Below are 19,135 nucleotides of genomic sequence, written 5' to 3' on the forward strand. Positions count from 1 at the left end.
GGTGGTTCAGTGGGTAAAGAGCATGCCTGCCAACGTAGGAGACACAAGAGACACAGGTTCAATCCCTGGGTTTGGAAGATCCCCTGGAGGAGGAAATGGCAACCCAGTCCAGTTATTCCTGCCTGGAGAATTCCATGGACAGAGGAGCCTGGCAGGTTATGGTCCATGGAGTCATAAAGAGTCGGACATGACTAAAGCTACTTACCACACATGCAAACTTCTTTATTCAGAGGAAAGAAGTCTAAGGGTTCTCTCCCAACACCAGCTATTAATCAGCACCAGATATGAGAGTGGTGTTAGTAAAGTTCCTCTTACCCTCTCTGAGGCTTCCGAACTTTTTTTGATCTAAGGGAGTGCTGGAATCTCTGCTCAACTGGAACTTCTACAGAGGCTCTCTCTTCTGTGGGTATCTTCCCTAATCAGCATCTTGCAGGTTTTCCCAGCTGTGGTTGAAGAGAGCTGGAACCAGTTCATGGGCTCCTACTGGTTCCAAAGCCCATATGAAGTTTGTCTGCCTATTAAGCAATGCCCAAGTGGGAGAGACTTCTCCAGAGTCCTTTGGCATTCAGCACTGGACCCCACAGTGGCACTTTTGTTCATGAATGAATTCCAAATTTTAGTTATTAAATGGGGGTGGAAAAAGGAAGGACATTTTGTACTTACATGATACTGCTGTCCTCTGGTGATATATTTGAAATTGTTTTGAAAATTAAAATATTAGGCCATATTATTCTGTCTCTTGTAGTTTTTCACCCCCAGTTTAAGCATGTGCCTTTACAGCATCTCTGTTATTGCTGTTTTCTCTGTCTCAAGTCAATGATTTTAGCAATCTAAGTTGTCATAACTGCTTGTATTTAATTTAGTCAGTTCATAATTATTAAATTAGTTGCTTAATAACTGCAATACCTTTTAATGATAATCATTAGACTTTAGATAATCCAAAATAGATAGAAGTAAATGCCAACACCTTCCTGTCCTTAAGTCCTTATACAAATACACAGAAATAAAAAGGAAAACATGAAGAATACAGTAAAATTAATAATAAGAACAATAATAATAGAGGCAATAGGGGAAAGGTCAAAGAGAGAAGGATGACAAAAATGTAGAGGGCTGGCCACGGTCAGCTTTGGTGTGTCTCACAGTCTAAGTAAACAATGCTTGATGACAGTTGCCAACTTGGTCCATTTAATGAGTCTTTGATGTAAGAATAAAAAATATAGACTCTTCTTTCAGATGGATAATTCTTTCTATAGTATGTGTGAAACACTATATTATAGTATATTTAAACCTAATAAATCAGAGTCTCTATGGATTCTTTCCTAACTGAAATTTGGGAGATACAACTATTTTGGGTAAAGTATAGCCAGAAATGAAGGAGACTTACAGGAGACTTGGGTTTGATCCCTGGATCAGGAAGATCCCCTGGCATAGGAAATGGCAAACCATCCTAGTATTCTTACCTAGAGAGAACCCATGGACAGAGGAGCCTGGCACGCTACAGTCCATGGGGCTGCAAAAGAGTCAAACGCGAGTGAGCAACTAAACAATAGCAACATATGACTTATTACTATTGTGAACTTATAAGAGGAACCTAAGCTATGTCAAGTGGTTTTATTCTGTACAAATGAATTCAGATAATAATATGGAAGCATTTTTTCCAGATTATAAAAAAATCTGGAAATAGGAAAAAATTTGAGAAATATAAATAAGTAAAAAAAATGATATTATCCAACCATTCCATCTTCCAGAGTAATCTATCTGCTGTCAGTGTTTTGGCAAGTACAATTCCAGAAGAAAAACATTTTAAATCATTTCTTCTCCTGACTTCTCTTCCTGAAGACCTACATACTCTTCCTATAGATGAGTCTGAATAAATTGTCAAAACAGGATTGTAAATGGAACTCCTGAAGTTTATCCTATTATTCTTATTTTTTCTCCCCAGAATGGAAGATGAATGAATGAACAAGAAAGCTCACAACCAAGTATTTTATTCATCAGGTATTTTCCCATGTAGATATAGAGAATATAAGACTAATTTTTGGTAAAATGGCTTATATGTACAATTTATCTACTTAACATGTATGTTCTAACTTGTAACATTTAGACTTTCTGTTATTAAAAAGACATTACACATTTTCAGTGAAGCATTTTGAAACTACTGAATCATCAGTATGCGTAAATTTGCCTTCCTCAAACTGATATACTCAAGTTTCTTACTCCTTATGTTATTTCATCTAGAAATGAATATGATTCACAGAGTATACTTTAAATAATTTTAGTTTTAAAGGTGTTCGACCAGGGGTACATTTCATTTAAAGCTTTTTAATCAACTGTATGGAACTTTTAAGTGCCCAGTAAGAAAGATGCCCAATGCATGAATAGCAAAGAGCAGTTGTCCCTGATGTATTATTGAGATAAAACAGGATCTGACTTTTCTCCACTTCACTATAGTAATTCTATGAGTAATGATCTTGTTTCCAAAGTCACATTATTATAGGTTAATCTAATGGTCAAAGCTCTGACCTCATGTGCAAAAATTTTATAATTGAATGTTAGGAGAAAATAACACTTAAAATGACAGACTCTTTGTTTAACTCCCTGCATTGCATTTTGCATGCTATTTTGCAGTTCAGTTCAGTTCAGTCGATCAGTCGTGTCCAACTCTTTGCGACCCCATGAATTGCAGCATGCCAGGCCTCCTTGTCCATCACAACTCCCAGAGTAAACTCAAACTCACGTCCATCAAGTCGGTGATGCCATCCAGCCATCTCATCCTCTGTCATCCCCCTTTCCTCCTGTCCCCAATCTCTGCCAGCATCAGGGTCTTTTCCAATGAGTCAACTCTTCGCATGAGGGGGCCAAAGTATTGGAGTTTCACCTTTAACATCAGTTCTTCCAATGAACACCCAGGACTGATCTCCTTTAGGATATACTGGTTGAATCTCCTTGCTGTCCAAGGGACTCTCAGGAGTCTTCTCCAACACCACAGTTCAAAAGCATCAATTCTTCAGTGCTCAGCTTTCTTCACAGTCCAACTCTCACATCCATACATGACCACTGGAAAAACCATAGCCTTGACTAGATGGATCTTTGTTGGCAAAGTAATGTCTCTGCTTTTCAATATGCTATCTAGGTTGGTCATAACTTTTCTTCCAAGGAGTAAGTACTGCAGTAATTTCATGGCTGCAGTCACCATCTGCAGTGATTTTGGAGCCCTCAAAATAAAGTCTGACACTGTTTCCACTGTTTCCCCATCTATTTCCCATGAAGTCATGGGACCAGATACCATGATCTTCGTTTTCTGAATGTTGAGCTTTAAGCCAACTTTTTCACTCTCCTCTTTCAATTTCATCAAGAGGTTCTTTAGTTCCTCTTCATTTCTGCCATAAGGGTGGTGTCATCTGCATATCTGAAGTTATTGATATTTCTCCCAGCAATCTTGATTCCAGCTTGTGCTTCTTCCAGCCCAGTGTTTCTCATGATGTACTCTGCATATAAGTTAAATAAGCAGGGTGACAATATACAGCCTTGATGTACTCCTTTTCTTATTTGGAACCAGTCTGTTGTTCCATGTCCAATTCTAACTGTTGCTTCCTGTCCTGCATATAGGTTTTTAAAGCGGCAATTCAGGTGGTCTGGTATTCCCATCTCTTTCAGAATTCTCCACAGTTTATTGTGATCCATACAGTCAAATGCTTTGGCATAGTCAATAAAGTGGAAATAGATGTTTTTCTGGAACTCTCTTGCTTTTTTGATGATCCAGAGGATGTTGTCAATTTGATCTCTGGTTCCTCTGCCTTTTCTAAAACCAGCTTGAACATTTGGAAGTCCACGGTTCAGGTATTGCTGAAGCCTGGCTTTGAGAATTTTGAGCATTACTTTACTAGCATGTGAGATGAGTGCAATTGTGCAGTAGTTTGAGCATTCTTTGGCATTGCCTTTCTTTGGGATCGGAATGAAAACTGACCTTTTCCAGTCCTGTGGCCACTGCTGAGTTTTCCAAATTTGCTGGCATATTGAGTGCAGCACTTTCACAGCATCATCTTTCAGGACTTGAAATAGCTCAACTGGAATTCCATTACCTCTACTAGCTTTGTTCGTAGTGATGCTTTCTAAGGCCCACTTGACTTCATATTTCAGGATGTCTGGCTCTAGGTGAGTGATCACACCATCGTAGCAAAACCAATAATAGGATTAGTGAAATCCATGTTGGCTCCCAAGACAAAATATGATTTTAGTTTATCAAAAATATACTGGGGGACTTCCCTGGTTGAGAATATGCCTTGCAATGCTGGGGATGTGGGCTTGATCCCTGGTTTGTCGGGAACTAAGATCCCACAAGATTTAGAACAACTAAATTCACACATCACACCTAGGGAGTCCATAAGCAGCAACTGAACATCCCTTGTGCCACAATGAAGACCAGAGGTAAAAAATTTAAAAAACTTATATTTAAAAAAATCTATTGGAATAAGAGGAAAAGAGACTTTTCTGTCTTAAATGACTGACATGAAGTTTAATATAATACACTGGAAGATTCCATATTAATCCTCCTAACCCTTTAATCTCAACAGATACATCATGAATGCATATCTGCTTTGGACACACGTGGTTGCTTTCAGCCTGGTTATAAGAAAAAGAATGTGTAAATATAAAGCATTACATCTTATGGTATATTCTACCCATATGTTTGCCAGCTGTAATTGAATCCACAGAAAAAATGTTTCTTATTAGTAACTCTTAGCTTCCTACATTTTTCTCATGCCTTTCTCATTTGTATTTAAAGTGCTTCCTTGCCTTAGGTACAAATATCTTTAAATATTTGTGTGAAAGCTTTTCTTTTGGAAACTTTAACTAAAATGATTTTTGTCAAGCTGGTAGGTTTTCTTACTGAGTCTCTGGACCCCAAAGACTTTCTCAGCTTGAATTTGTATAGCAGGCTACAGTTGGTTCTACTCAAATTCCTTTCATTTTCTCTCCTCCAGGCCCTCAAAGTGAGCCTTCTTATCCCATGCTCACTTTGCTTTTCACTTTGGTTTTTATCTAACTTTAGGAATATGAAGTACAGAAAAGCAAAGATGAATTTTAAAAATTTGAGGAAAGGGAAGAAATTAAATGGCAAAATAATGGGAGCTGTTGGAGAAAAATTATCCTCCTTGAGTTATTTTATATTAGTAAAAAAGTTGTTTACCCTTTCCTGTACCTAAAATACAAAAACTATCCAAAGTCAAGTATCAGAAGTAAGTAACACATATATTAATCTTATGTAGCACTGACAAAAATAGACATGCTCCCCTACTATGATGTAAATGTGTACCTGGTAAAAGACTAAAAAATGCTAAGTGATAATAAGGTCATGGTTCAGTCTTCTGCAAACTGGGGTCTGACTATCTACCTGTAAAGACATTTGGATTTATCCTCAACAATTCCTCTACTCCTAAAAACACAAATATGGGAGCTCCATCATACATGTCCACTGTCAAGCTGATTTTCATTTAAGGACACATATAACATTCTATCCAATTTACAAGGCATGCAGAAAAGAGTTAACAAGTAGGCCTGAGTCTGCTGTCTTTAGAAAGGTCCAGCTTGCAAGCTGGATTAGAGTCTGGGAATTTAAATAAATTTGAAACAGCTCCCTATCTTGATACCAGGTTTCCTTAAATGGTAGAGTGGGTCACTGGGCCTAGTTTGTTTATACAATCACATGGTTCATGCTGCACATTTAATTATTGTCTGGGAGCCTAGAATTTTGACACATACTAAAAAGAAGTTGCCCATATGATCGCTCTCTAAAAACCTTGGAGTTGAGTAACAAGCTTTCCTCCTAGACGACTTTAACACTTGTTGTCAAACTTGTCACAGAAGGAATGAAGCATGTCCTGTGAGACTCCACTGCGCTAGGACTCTTGGAACCTTGTGCCTGGTTTCCTGCAGATTTTACTCCATGTGCCTTTCTATTTGCTGATTTTGCTTGGGATCCCTTTACTATAATAAAACTAGCTGTGAATACACTATATGCTGATCTTCCCACATGGCCCAGTGGTAAAGAATCCACCTGCAATGCAGGAAATGTGAGTTCGATCCCTGGGTTGTAAAGATCCCCTGGTATGGGAAATGGCAGCCTCACTCCGATATTCTTACCTGGAAAATCCCATGGAAAGAGGGAGCCTGGCAGGCTACAGTCCATAGAGTTGCAAAAAGTCAGACACCATTGAGTGACTTAGCACACACACACAATATGCTGAGTCCTGTGAGTCTTTCTAATAAACCATCAAAATTTGGAGTGTTACCCGGGACCTCTGACACCCACTGATTTTTATCTTCCTTAAGATATATAGATTTTAAATAAATATTTATTCAATAAATACTATGTGAATTGAATTATGCTATGTGAAACCAAGATAAGTAACCCAGACTTATTTTAAGAAATTCAGTTTTGTTTTGCAGAGCACCAGGCTCCTCCGTCCATGAGATTTTCCAGGCAGGAGTACTGGGGTGGGGTGCCATTGCCTTCTCCTATGTCTACATACAGAAGTATATAAAAAGAATATCCAATTAACTGAGTCAAAGCAGAATAAGGAAAATACAGTAAGCTCTTTTCAGTGCAACTTTTGAAGATGTATACATTTCATCTCATTCAAATATCAGGAAAGCTCAAGGCATGTTAGTTAGAACAAGTAGATTTTGACAGGCTATGATATTTGAAGGCAAGAGAAAGAGGAGTTTGGAGAAATTTCCCTTGAAATTTTGCAAGTGGATAGAAAGTATGGTAAAGAAATGAATAATATAGAATATACCAAGGAAATAGACATAATAATAATTTTTACTTATATCACAAAGTAGAATTTTCAAATGCTCTTGATTAGAATCCTAATAATTTGAATGTCTGATTTGTAACTCATTTATATTACTGGAGTGGGTAACCATTCCCTTTCTGCAGGGGATCTTCCTGACCCAGAGATCAAACCTGGGTCTCCTGCACTGCAGGCAGATTCTTTACCATCTGAGCCACCAGGGAAGCCTTTTCAAGCAAAACTTATGTGTCACTGTGTGTGTGTTTGTGTGTGTGTGTGTGTGTGTGTTTGCTCAGTTGTGTCTGATTCCTTGCAACCCCATGGACTGCAGCCCACCAGGCTAGAATACTAGAGTGGGTTGCCATTTCCTTCTCCAGAAGATCTTCCTGACCCAAGGATCAAACCCACATCTCCTGAACCTTCTGTATTGGTAGGTGGATTCTTTACCACTGAGCCATCAGAGAAGCCCAGGGGTCCTTATAGAAAGTCCATCAAAATTCCATGGACTTTTAAAAGCATATCTCTAAAGCTCTCTTAAGCTTATATTCTCTTGACTTTTAATCATGTTTTTCTTTTCTGCCTCTTCTTTGTTCAGGTCCATCATGAGTGAGGAATGGGATTCAAACTCTACAGAAAGCTGGCATTACATTTGGAGCAATGACACAACACATGATCTGTACTCAGATATCAATATCACCTATGTGAACTACTATCTTCACCAGCCTCAAGTGGCAGCGATTTTCATTATTTCCTACTTTTTGATCTTCTTCCTATGCATGGTGGGAAATACAGTGGTTTGCTTCATTGTAATGTGGAACAAACATATGCACACAGTCACTAATCTCTTCATCTTGAACCTGGCCATAAGTGATCTACTAGTTGGTATATTCTGCATGCCTATCACACTGCTGGACAATATTATAGCAGGTATGTTGATCCACTCCAGTATTCTTGCCTGGAAAATCCCATGGATGGAGAAGCCTGGCGGGCTACAGTCTTTGTGGTCACAAACAGTTGGAAATGACTGAGTGACTTCACTTATGTTGATCTGTGTACAGCTCAAAGATAATATGAACAAATATTTGTCCCATGTCCCTGCAGCCATGGTACGGTCATCCATTCATTTCCAACATTAGAGTTCCAAGAACTTCTCCAAGTAGCTGTCCTCATGAGGCTTACATTATAAAGGAGGATAAAAAAACAACAAACAAAAAGCTGTATAAACAGTCAGAGAATAAAAAGAATCATGAGGAGAAGTAAAGCAAGTGACAGAGATGAGATGTGGAGACTGATATTTATAGAGTTCACTGAAGGTCATCCATGAATGATGATACTTCTTACTGAAGACTTTGAATTTCCTCGGCAGTTCTGAGAACATATAGTATGGTAGGAATGTTATTGAGACTATTATGGATCCTAAAGCTCAAAGAACTGCTAAGTGTGGTTTCCATTAATACGATGTCTTTGATATAATGTCAATAGATATTTAGACCCGCTTGTGGTTAACTGGGCTTCCCTGGTGGTTGTGAGGTTCCCAACAGTTTTTGATGGAAGGCAAGCAGCAGGACCAACGATATGTCACAAAGTGATAGTTTCATTCATGGAGTAGTAATTTACATGTGCAACATAAACAATGGTTTGGGTGCTACCCTAGAGGACTTCTGGGTCCGTATTACCACTTCCTAACACAACTTTATGTCCCTCCCTTGTGGCTCAGCTGGTAAAGAATCCACCTGTAATCAATCCCTGGGTTGGGAAGATTCCCCTGGAGTAGGACATGGCAACCCACTCTAGTTTTCTTGTCTGGAAAATCCCCATGGACAGAAGAGCCTGGCGGGCTGCAGTCCATGGGGTCGCGAAGAGCCAGACACAACTCAGCGACCAAGCACAAAACATCACATTATACACCCCAGAAGTATAGGAATCTACGTCTCCTGGTAGAGTTTTGGTACATAGTACCTGATTAATAAATATCTGTTGTATTAACTAATGAATAGCACTCAAGATACTCATATTCCAAATCTGCATAAGAAAATATAAAACGTATTTAGATCAAACAAGCCATATCATGGGGCTACTGTGGTGGCTCAGGAGTAAAGAATTTGCCTGCAATGCAGGAGATGCAGAGATGTGGGTTCAATCCCTGGGTCGGAAAGATTCCCTGAAGGAGAAAATGGCAACCCACTCCAGTAATCTTGCCCAGAAAGTAAACTGATGTTGAATGCCATAAAGGGAAAGAACTGCGGTGTGGTTTGTTGTTACTGCTATTTAGTCAGACACAACTGAGTGACTAAACAATAACAAAGTCATATCACAGTTCTTTTCCATTATGGCATTCAACATAGGTTTACTGGAAAATAGGAGATTTCTCTTAAGAATTTATTTCTGTTTCTTTCCTTTCTCTGAAGTGGGAGTCAGGGAATGTTTACAGTGGCTATTCTATCATAATATACTCCATAAATTCTGTGCTTCCATGACACTTGTCATTTAAAAGCAATATTTATTAATGATGTACATTTTTAAGTTGTTCTAGACAAAAAGAATTGATAAAAATTGTTGTCTCAATAAACTTAAGAAATGATCTCAATATGTCCCCCATAAGTATCTATAATTAAATTACTAGTTAAGTTTTTTTCATATACAGTACCCTTCCCTACCCCTGATTCCTATTCCCAGGAGGCAGCCACATTCAGCATTTTTGCATTTATTTTTGGTAATTACTATAATATTTCTGAATAACATGTTTTTATTCTAATATATTATCCAACTGCAGAAGATGCAATTTAGTTCTCATTATCCTCTTCTACCCCAAGAGATAGCTTCCCTCACCAAACTCCACTGAACTGACAGCACTAGGGCAAAACAATATAAATCCATAGAAACTGTCTGAATGTGAAATTGGAAAAACAACATGACTGGTTGAAATTTGGCATAAATGTCAACAGACACGTTTATACAGAGCCACAAATATACATTCATTTTTTTACCTCCCTCATTCTCTCAATATGAGCATATCATTGTTTTTCATTAAATCAAGATTTATGGTACACATTCCTATTATTATATGTACCTTACCCCTGCTGAACCATGTAGAGTACTATGATAGCAGCCTTTTCTCTTATAAAATGTTGTCTGTTTTCCTGGGCTTAATAAGAGCACCATATTTTGATTTGTTCAATGTTTTGAGTATAGCTATCAATAATGTATTCTCAGATTTTCTTCCAGGAGAGTTAAGTTTCTTGCCAATACCTTCAAACATATAAAAGCACATCAAAAAGATGTAAATGAGTTGAATAATAAAGCTTCCAAGCTTGTTGTGGGGATTAGATACGTTAATAGATACAAAATATTTATTAGAGCATATAGAATGTTGAAACTACTGTATAAGCTTTGACATTATTAATATACTGAAAAACAAAGCTCTGAATATATTAATGAAAATAATGGGAAACATTGATTGTTCCCTGGATCTTTTAGGAAACAGTTGCATCTAATTTCATGTCTTTCTCTTCGAAATTTCAGTAAATTAAAACATACATGTATGATCTCTCCGAAGACTAACTGTTCCATTTCCCTTTCAGGATGGCCTTTTGGAAGTACAATGTGCAAGATCAGCGGCTTGGTCCAGGGAATATCCGTTGCGGCTTCTGTCTTTACTTTAGTTGCAATAGCAGTGGATAGGTAGGTCAACCCCACACTCTGAATCCAAGAAATTGAGCATGTCTGCAACTATTCTACCTAACCAGTGAAAAATGTGTAATCTACTACATTTGGGCATATCTGTTGAAAATTGTATTCATAATATATCCCTTTATATATATATATAGTATATAATACATATGCATAGTATATATATTTATATATTATATATACATAAATTGTATCCACAATATGTATCCCTTTATATATATATAGAGAGAGAGAGAGTGTGTATGCATGTATACGTTCAGTCACTCAGTCATTTCTGATTCTTTGTGACAACATGGACTGGCCTGCCAGGTTCCTTTGTCCATGGAATTTTCTAGGCAAAAATACTGGAGTGGGTTGCCATTTCCTACTCCAGGGGATCTTCCTGAGCCAGGGATCCAACCCATGCTCCTGCATTTGCAGGAACATTCTGTACCACTGCACCACCTGAGAAACCACACACACACATGCACACACACACACACACACACACACACACACACAAAGAGTTTAGTAATAAAATAAAACTAGTAAAGTTTTCATATATTAAAATTAAATAATTAGAGATGATTCATGTCTTAGTTTGGCCTGCTATAACAAGGTATAATATGTTATTTGATGAATGAATGAATGAAAAACTAATACTTGAAGTTTCCATAATTGGTTTACAAAAGGAGCAAAAATACCTAGAACAGCACCTATGAAGTTATCTGTAATTTAAGGGTGAGTAAATGGGAGAATTCACTGATTAGAAGACTAAATGAAAACTTGGAGGTTAAGACAGAAGACCTATCACTTCGTGGAAAATAGAGGGGGACAAAGTGGAAACAGTGGCAGATTTTATTTCCTTGGATTCCAAAATCACTGTGGGTGGTGACTACAGCCACAAAATGAAAAGATGCTTGCTTCTTGGAAGTTACGAGGGAAGCCTCATGACAAACCTAAACAGTGTATTAAAAAACAGAGACATCACTTTGTGGACAAAACTCATAAGTCCAAGCTACGGTTTTTCCAGTAGTCCTCTAGGGATGTGAGAGTTGGACTATGAAGAAGGCTGAGAGCCAAAGAATTGGTGCTTTCGAACTGTGCTGCTGGAGAAGACTCTTGAGAGTTCCTTGGACTGCAAAGAGATCAAACCAGTCAATCCTAAAGGAAATCAACCATGAATATTCATTGGAAGGACTGATGCTGAATCTGAAACTTCAATACTTTGGCCACATAATGTGAAGAACTGACTTATTGGAAAACACTCTGATGCTGGGAAAGATTGAGGGCAGGAGGAGAAGGGGACGACAGAGAATTAGTTGGCTGGAGAGCTTCACCAACTCAATGGAGATGAATTTGAGCAAACTCTGGGAGATAGTGGAGGACAGAGGAGCCTGGCATGGTGCAGTCCATGGGGTCACAAAGAGCTGGACACAACTTAGCGACTGAGCAACAACAAAAACAAGACCTTACATATGCTTTGAAGGAGTTGTAAACAAAGACAACAGAGCAGTCAAAGCTCAAGCTAACTAGTCATTATATAAAGATATTAGATAAATTAGTTTGGGTGGCTTCTAAGCCATTTAAAAACTCTGTTTTCTTACCTGCAGATCTGGGAAACAGTAAGTTTCATAACATTTTAGTTTTATAGAGTCATCACAAAAATCCAAGAAAATTTAATAGATGATAATACTTTGAAAAATATATTACGCAGTTGCATAATTGTATGGTTTTCTCATACTGGAGAAGGAAATGGCAACCCACTCCAGTATTCTTGCCTGAAAAATTCCATGGAAAGAGGAGCCTGGCAGGCTACAGTTCATGGGGTCACAAAGAGTCAGACATGACTGAGTGACTGAGCACATGGTTATCTTATAATGAACATAATGAATATCAATAAGAACATTAAGAATCACAATGACAAAAATCAACAGCGTTAAAATGAACCAGTGTTACTCTTCATATGGATATTGAATCTTCATGCTCCTTAGAAGATATAGAACACCAGGAAGGTGTATAAACAGAACTCATAATCAGAAACTCTCAGACTCTTGCAGCTTTGGAAAAAAACACCATAACACTTGGTGGCTCAGAACAGTAGTGTTTAGTACTTCCCACAACTCTGTAGATTGGCTGGGTGTGGTTCTCCTACTCTCTGTCTGAAATCACTCATGGTTCCACTTATACCATGCTTGCTAATGTTCAACTAACTGGCCAAAGCAAATTCCATGTCCAAGCACACAGATCATATGTGGGCATGAAGGGCATGAAGGAGAGTATAAGAATATGGTCTCTGGAGCCAAACCACATGTGTGACTATGGGCAAGAATTTTTACCTTTTCTAAGCCTTTTCCCCATAAAAGGCTTAAAGACACAATCCATGCAAACCAATGGAAAGGACCCTAGAATAGAACATTAAATGTTCAATATGGGCTGCTTAACACTAACATTTTTATTATATCTTTTAAATTTTTATTGGAGTAGAGTTGATTTACAACGTTGTGTTAATTGCTGCTATACAGAAAAGTGAATCAGTTGTAAACACATATACATATATCCATGCTTTTTTTTCTAAAGGTTTATTGTAGTTATTTATTTAATTTACTTTTTGGCTGTGCTGGGTCTTCGTTGCTGTGCATAGTCTTTTCTCTAATTGCAGCGAGTGGGGCTACTCTTCGTTGTGATGCACAGGCTTCTTGTTGCAGCAGCTTCTCTTGTTACGGAGCACAGGATCTAGGAGCCCAGGTTTTAGTAGCTGCAGCACATGGGTTCTGCAGTTGAAGTTCTCAGGCTCTAGAGCGCTGGCTCAGTAGTTGTGATGCATCAACTCAGCCACTCTGTGGCACGTGAGATCGTACCGGACTAGGGATCAAACCAGCATCCCTTGCACTGCAAGGTGGATTCCTAATCGCGGGACCACCAGGGGAGCCTGAGTACTTTTACTATTAATAGTGTCTGATATACTCCACTTATTCATATTTTGAGTTGAAATTAATCTCATATAATAATTACAGAAAATACCTCTCTCCTAATTCTAACTTTCTACGTTTTAGGGAGAACGTGGATGGAAGAATGTAATTACTTAAATTTAATTAATTACTCAGCCAGAAGTTATGAGGCAGTCCTTCACTGATATTTGCCTTTAATTACAGGTTCCGGTGTGTCATCTACCCTTTTAAACCAAAGCTCACTATCAAGACGGCATTTGTCATCATTATGATTATCTGGGTCCTGGCCATTGCCATTATGTCCCCATCTGCAATAATGTTACATGTACATGAAGAAAAAAATTACCGAGTGAGATTCAACTCCCAGGATAAAACCAGCCCAGTCTACTGGTGCCGGGAAGACTGGCCAAGTCAGGAAATGAGGAGGATCTATACCACAGTGCTGTTTGCCAATATCTACCTGGCTCCCCTGTCCCTCATTGTCGTCATGTATGGAAGGATTGGAATTTCACTGTTCAAGAGGAAAGTGCCCCACACAGGTAAACAGAACCAGGAGCAGTGGCACGTGGTATCCAAGAAGAAGCAGAAGATCATTAAGATGCTCCTGACCGTGGCTCTGCTTTTCATTCTCTCCTGGTTGCCCCTGTGGACCCTGATGATGCTCTCAGATTATGTTGATCTGTCTCCAAATGAACTGCAGGTCATCAATATCTACATCTACCCCTTTGCACACTGGCTGGCCTTCTGCAACAGCAGCGTCAACCCCATCATTTATGGTTTCTTCAATGAAAATTTTCGTCGAGGTTTCCAAGATGCTTTTCACCTCCAGCTTTGCCAAAAAAGAGCAAAGTCCAAGGAAGCCTACACTCTGAGAGCTAAAAACACTGTGGTCATCAACACGTCTCATCTGTCAGCACAGGAATCGACAGTTAAAGACCCACGTGAGGAAATTGTACTTTGTAGGATAAGTGCTGAAAAGCCCTTACAGGAATTAATGATGGAAGAATTAGGAGAAATTACCAGTAGCAATGAGATGTAAAAAGAGCTGGTGTGATGATTTTAACTCTGCTGTGTGATATATATTGAAATATGGTTGACTTCTATGGCTTTGTACTTCCGTTCTTTCTATGAATGTTAGAAACCCTCTCTGGAAAAAAGTAAACAAAATGAACCTCCTGTTCATAATCAATCTTACTGTATTTAAAATATATACAGAAACTCATACACAAATTGGCATGGATAAATCTATTTTCTAGGACTAGTTTTCAAAGCCTGATCTTTTCCAACTTTGCTATTTATGTATGAGTCAAGCAAGTGTTTTATGTGTGTATATATGCAACACACATATACACACATTTTCATCAAATGGTGATAATGGGCAGTTCTTTGCATGAGAGCATGTTTTGCGAATTCTCCTTTTGCTTTTGAATTGGAAATTTTAGACTACAGAACTATTTATCTGTGTGTGCTTTTAAAATGTACTCAGCTTTCTTAGAAATAAGAACTGCAATAGCAAGTAAAGGGACACTGTATATCTTTGTATTTAAAGGTTGACTTTTTTCCTTTTAAAAAGTACAAAGTTGGTAACTATCGCTCCAAATGAGTTATTGTTGGGTTTTAATACTTCCATAGATGAATTTAAGCCCTAGCTGAACCACTTTTCTTGTAGAGATGATTCAGGATCCCAAGTTGACCTCCTTTCTAATAGAATCCCTGACGTAAAAAAGTCAATTTTGTAATAAAGCAGCAGTTGTCAGAGGAAAGCAGTTCTCTTTTGAAGGGCTTGATCAGAGATGTTCAACAGTCATCGTAAGACTCTCAGAAAATTTGAACTGATTATTCCAGATTTCCTACTGGGCAGGACATTTAAATCTGGAAGTCCCACTGGATTAGCAAATTAATACTGCTACTAAGAGAATGGTGAACCCCTGAATTCTTCCTGGTTAGGATTATGTAGTGATAATAGTCATAAATGCTGGCTTTTATTCTGGGGTGAGATAGTCCCTAGAAAATTGGGAATTATAAAATAACAAACAATTTTGCAAATAAAAATAAATCTCTGGGCTTGGACCTATCACATTTTCTAGGGCTGTAATGTGGTTCAGTGTAAAAGCTTTCCAACCCTATAGGCCTTTGAGAAAATAATTGTTTCCATTGGGTTTATGCTATATAATATTTAAATCTTTATGTGTTATATATTTCCAAAACCTTTTTTGAATTTCATTATTTCCTCTATATCATGTCGTCTATGTGTTCTGAAGAACTTATTTGGGACTTCCTCAATAACCACTTTTCTGATTATAAAATAATAAAAATTACATATGAAATATAAAAACAGTTATTATGAAAACAACACCTGTTACTAGTAGAGTTTTCACGAAAAACAGAATGGTCCAAAAATTGCATGTAATTCCTCTTCAAAGGAAAAATAAAACAGTGAAAACACTATGTAGATCAGCATCCTGTATGTATGTCTTTGCCAAGAGTGATTATTCAGGAATGACTATTTTGCCGTTGTCCACCTTAGAATATCATTAATACATACTACATTTCTACAATTGTGCTACTTTAATGGTGAAAAATCATTTAAACTTGTGGCTTTGATTACTAGTGTGGCTGAATATTATTCCATGTTTCTTATTGATTTGTATTTATTCCTCTTCCCATTCATTGGCCATTTTCCCATTGTAGTTTTGTTGTTGTCTTTTGTCTATTATTATGTACTTTGGGGGGCTTCCCTTGTAGCTCAGTTTGTAAAGAATCTGCCTGCAATACAGAAGACCTGTGTTTGATCCCTGGGTCAGGAAGATCCCCTGGAGAAGGAAATGGTAACCCACTCCAGTATTCTTGGCTGGAGAATCCCAAGAACAGAGGAGCCTGGTGGGCTACAGTCCATGGGGCTGCAAGAGTTGGACACGACTTAGCAACTAAACCGCCACCGTGCACTTTTTGTATCAACCATCAGTAATAGGCAGAATTGGTCTTTTTTTAAAACACACACACACACACACACACACACACAAATGGTGTCTTTTCTCTGCTTAAAAGCTATTAATCATTTCTTTTCAAATGAGGGGAAAAACAACAACAAACTCCTTATCAAGACTTACACTCATTTCTTTAGTTTTTCTGCCCCCCTGTCCACCTCTTAACCTTGTCTCATACCCTGCACTCATCATTCACACTCCCGGGGCTTGTGTTGTTGCATTAGGCACTCAGCCATGTCCAACTCTTTGTGACCTCATGCACTGTAGCCCACCAGGCCACTCTGTCCATGGAATTCTCCAGGCAAGAATACTGGAGTGGGTAGCCATTCCCTTCTCCAGAAGATCTTCCCAACCCAGGGATCAAACCCAGTTCTCCTGAATTGTAGGCAGATTCTTCATTGACCAAGCCACTAGGGAAGTGCCCTGCCTGCCTGTATGTTCCTCTGCCTTTACCAAGCTCTTTAATGCTTCTGCTCCTGCTGCTGCTAAGTCACTTCAGTCGTGTCCGACTCTGTGCAGCCCCATAGACAGCAGCCCACCAGGCTCTCCTGTCCCTGGGATTCTCCAGGCAAGAACACTGGAGTGGGTTGCCATTTCCTTCTCCAGTGCATGAAAGTGAAAAGTGAAAGTGAAGTCGCTCAGTCATGAATGACTCTTCGAGATCCCATGGACTGCAGCCTACCAGGCTCCTCCGTCCATGGGATTTTCCAGGCAAGAGTACTGGAGTGGGGTGCCATTGCCTTCTAGATTGTACCTATTTCCTTCCTGCCAGAAACATTCTTCCCATTGGCTTCTGTTGGTTCTCTCATCCTTTAGGACTCAAACTAAACCTCACCTGAGCCCTGTTTATTCCTTCAGAGTACTTCTCATTATCTGTAATTATCTTCAGAATTCTTTTATTTACTTGTTTATTATCCATATTCTCTACCAGAAGGTACACTCTATAAGGGCAAGAATTCTGTCTTGTGTATCATTGTGTTTCCATTGTCTGGGCAAGTGTTTGGCACATAATGGATGAATAATAAACATTTATTGAACAAATTAAGTAATTGCAAATATTTTCCATTTCTAATTTGCATTCTAATTTACTATGATTATATTTTATTTTTAGATAATGAGAAAAATTCAGAGTATAATAGAAACATTATATAAAGTAGAAAAACATGTGAAGTAAAATGACTTCTTATCTAGTTACCTAGTGGTAACCATTCTTACTGTAATTTGGGGGCATATTTACATGCTTTCTTTAATAAAGTTATGACTCTGGGACATGTACTTTATAATTTCTTATTCATTTAGTATATCAAGAACACATGTCCATGTTTTTTAATATTCTTCAAATATCCATTCCTTAATTTACTAAATTTCCTTTCTGAGGCTGAAAATATAAGCTATTTCCTAAATCTATAAAATGATGCAGTTATGTGTACCTTGTATAATACTGGGCATATTTATAATTATCTTAGACATATAAAAACACAACTGCATGACCAAATGCAGGTACATTTGATAATGTTTTAATACACATTGTCAAGTATTTCTTAAATAGGTTTTAATATTTCATACTTCCCTTAGTGGTGTAACTGAGCTTCCAGAAAGCCTACCCCACTCCAGTATTCTTGGGCTTCCCTGTGGCTCAGCTGGTAAAGAATCTGCCTGCAATTATTTTGCAGACCTGGGTTTGAACTCTGGGTTGGGAAGATCCCCTGGAGAGGGGAAAGGCTACCCACTCCAGTATTCTGGCCTGGAAAGTTCCATGGACTGTACAGTTTATGGGGTCACAGAGTGGAACATGACTAACTTTCACTTTCACTTTAGTGGTGTAACAGGGTTTGCTCATTTACACACTTATAATATGGCATATTCCATAGAACAAAATTGTCAGTTTGGTAAGAGAGAACTTGTATACCTATGTTTGTTTCATTTCATTGTTATGCAGCTGGGCATTAAAATAATCTTCGTTTAATTTGATTCATTTGTATTCACTTGTCTTCACTTGTATTTGTAGCAGAAGAAAATGTTTCCCTTTTCTTTTTAGTTTGTTGGCTGATCTATAATTAAATCGACATAAGACGGTACAGAAGGGAAACAAATTTAATTACATATGTATGGGAGCCCCATGAAGACATGACAGGCTCCTGGAGAGTCAGGCAACTGAGGCTTTTATGCCATCCTGGACTAAGGAGAAGAAGGGTAGGGGGTGGAACATCAAAGGGGAGGAAGATAATTCACAGGAAAATGGAAAGAGAAAATATTTGTTGAAGAAATGTTTGTCACACCATGCAGTCTTTTTTATGTAAAAAAATATATATATGTACATATATATATACATATAGTATATATGTATATATATATCAGTTCAGTTCAGCTCAGTTGCTCAGTCGTATCTGACTCTTTGTGACCCCATGAACTGCAACACACCAGGTCTTCCTGTCCATCACCAACTTCCAGAGTTTACCCAAACTCATGTCGGCAATACCATCCAACCATCTCATCCTCTGTTGTTCCCTTATATATACGTGTGTGTGTGTGTGTGTGTGTGTGTGTGTGTGTGTGTGTGTGTTTACAATAGCTTTCTTCTTGGTAGGCTCCCATCTAAATTATTTTAGGCATTTAAGGGAGACAGAAAAAGTTCTTCCTGAGCCTTTATCGTGTTCAGCTTGAAATAACACACCGGCCACAATGGCATATTCCAGGGTGGCCTCTGAAACCCACCATATTCACTTGTATC

The 19,135-nt window shown here is 38.2% G+C and overlaps 1 protein-coding gene across 1 annotated transcript; it reads left to right on the forward strand.

The window, feature by feature from the left end:
* The first annotated feature begins 7,399 nt into the window (after positions 1 to 7,399).
* On the forward strand, positions 7,400 to 14,456 carry NPFFR2 (neuropeptide FF receptor 2). The gene is made up of 3 exons (XM_052642356.1): positions 7,400 to 7,724; positions 10,379 to 10,478; positions 13,622 to 14,456. Exons 1-3 carry the CDS (start codon positions 7,400 to 7,402, stop codon positions 14,454 to 14,456), a joined length of 1,260 nt encoding a protein of 419 aa, XP_052498316.1.
* Positions 14,457 to 19,135: the final 4,679 nt, after the last annotated feature.

The sequence above is a fragment of the Budorcas taxicolor genome, chromosome 6, assembly GCF_023091745.1.
Source record: "Budorcas taxicolor isolate Tak-1 chromosome 6, Takin1.1, whole genome shotgun sequence".
Taxonomy (NCBI): Eukaryota; Metazoa; Chordata; class Mammalia; order Artiodactyla; family Bovidae; genus Budorcas; species Budorcas taxicolor.

Excerpts from the sequence above, each read along its gene's own strand:
- NPFFR2 (XM_052642356.1), top strand. The coding sequence starts at position 7,400 with ATGAGTGAGGAATGGGATTCAAACTCTACAGAAAGCTGGCATTACATT. Across the intron at positions 7,725-10,378 it reads GCTGGACAATATTATAGCAG|GATGGCCTTTTGGAAGTACA; the intron begins GTATGTTGATCC and ends TTTCCCTTTCAG. Across the intron at positions 10,479-13,621 it reads GTTGCAATAGCAGTGGATAG|GTTCCGGTGTGTCATCTACC; the intron begins GTAGGTCAACCC and ends CTTTAATTACAG.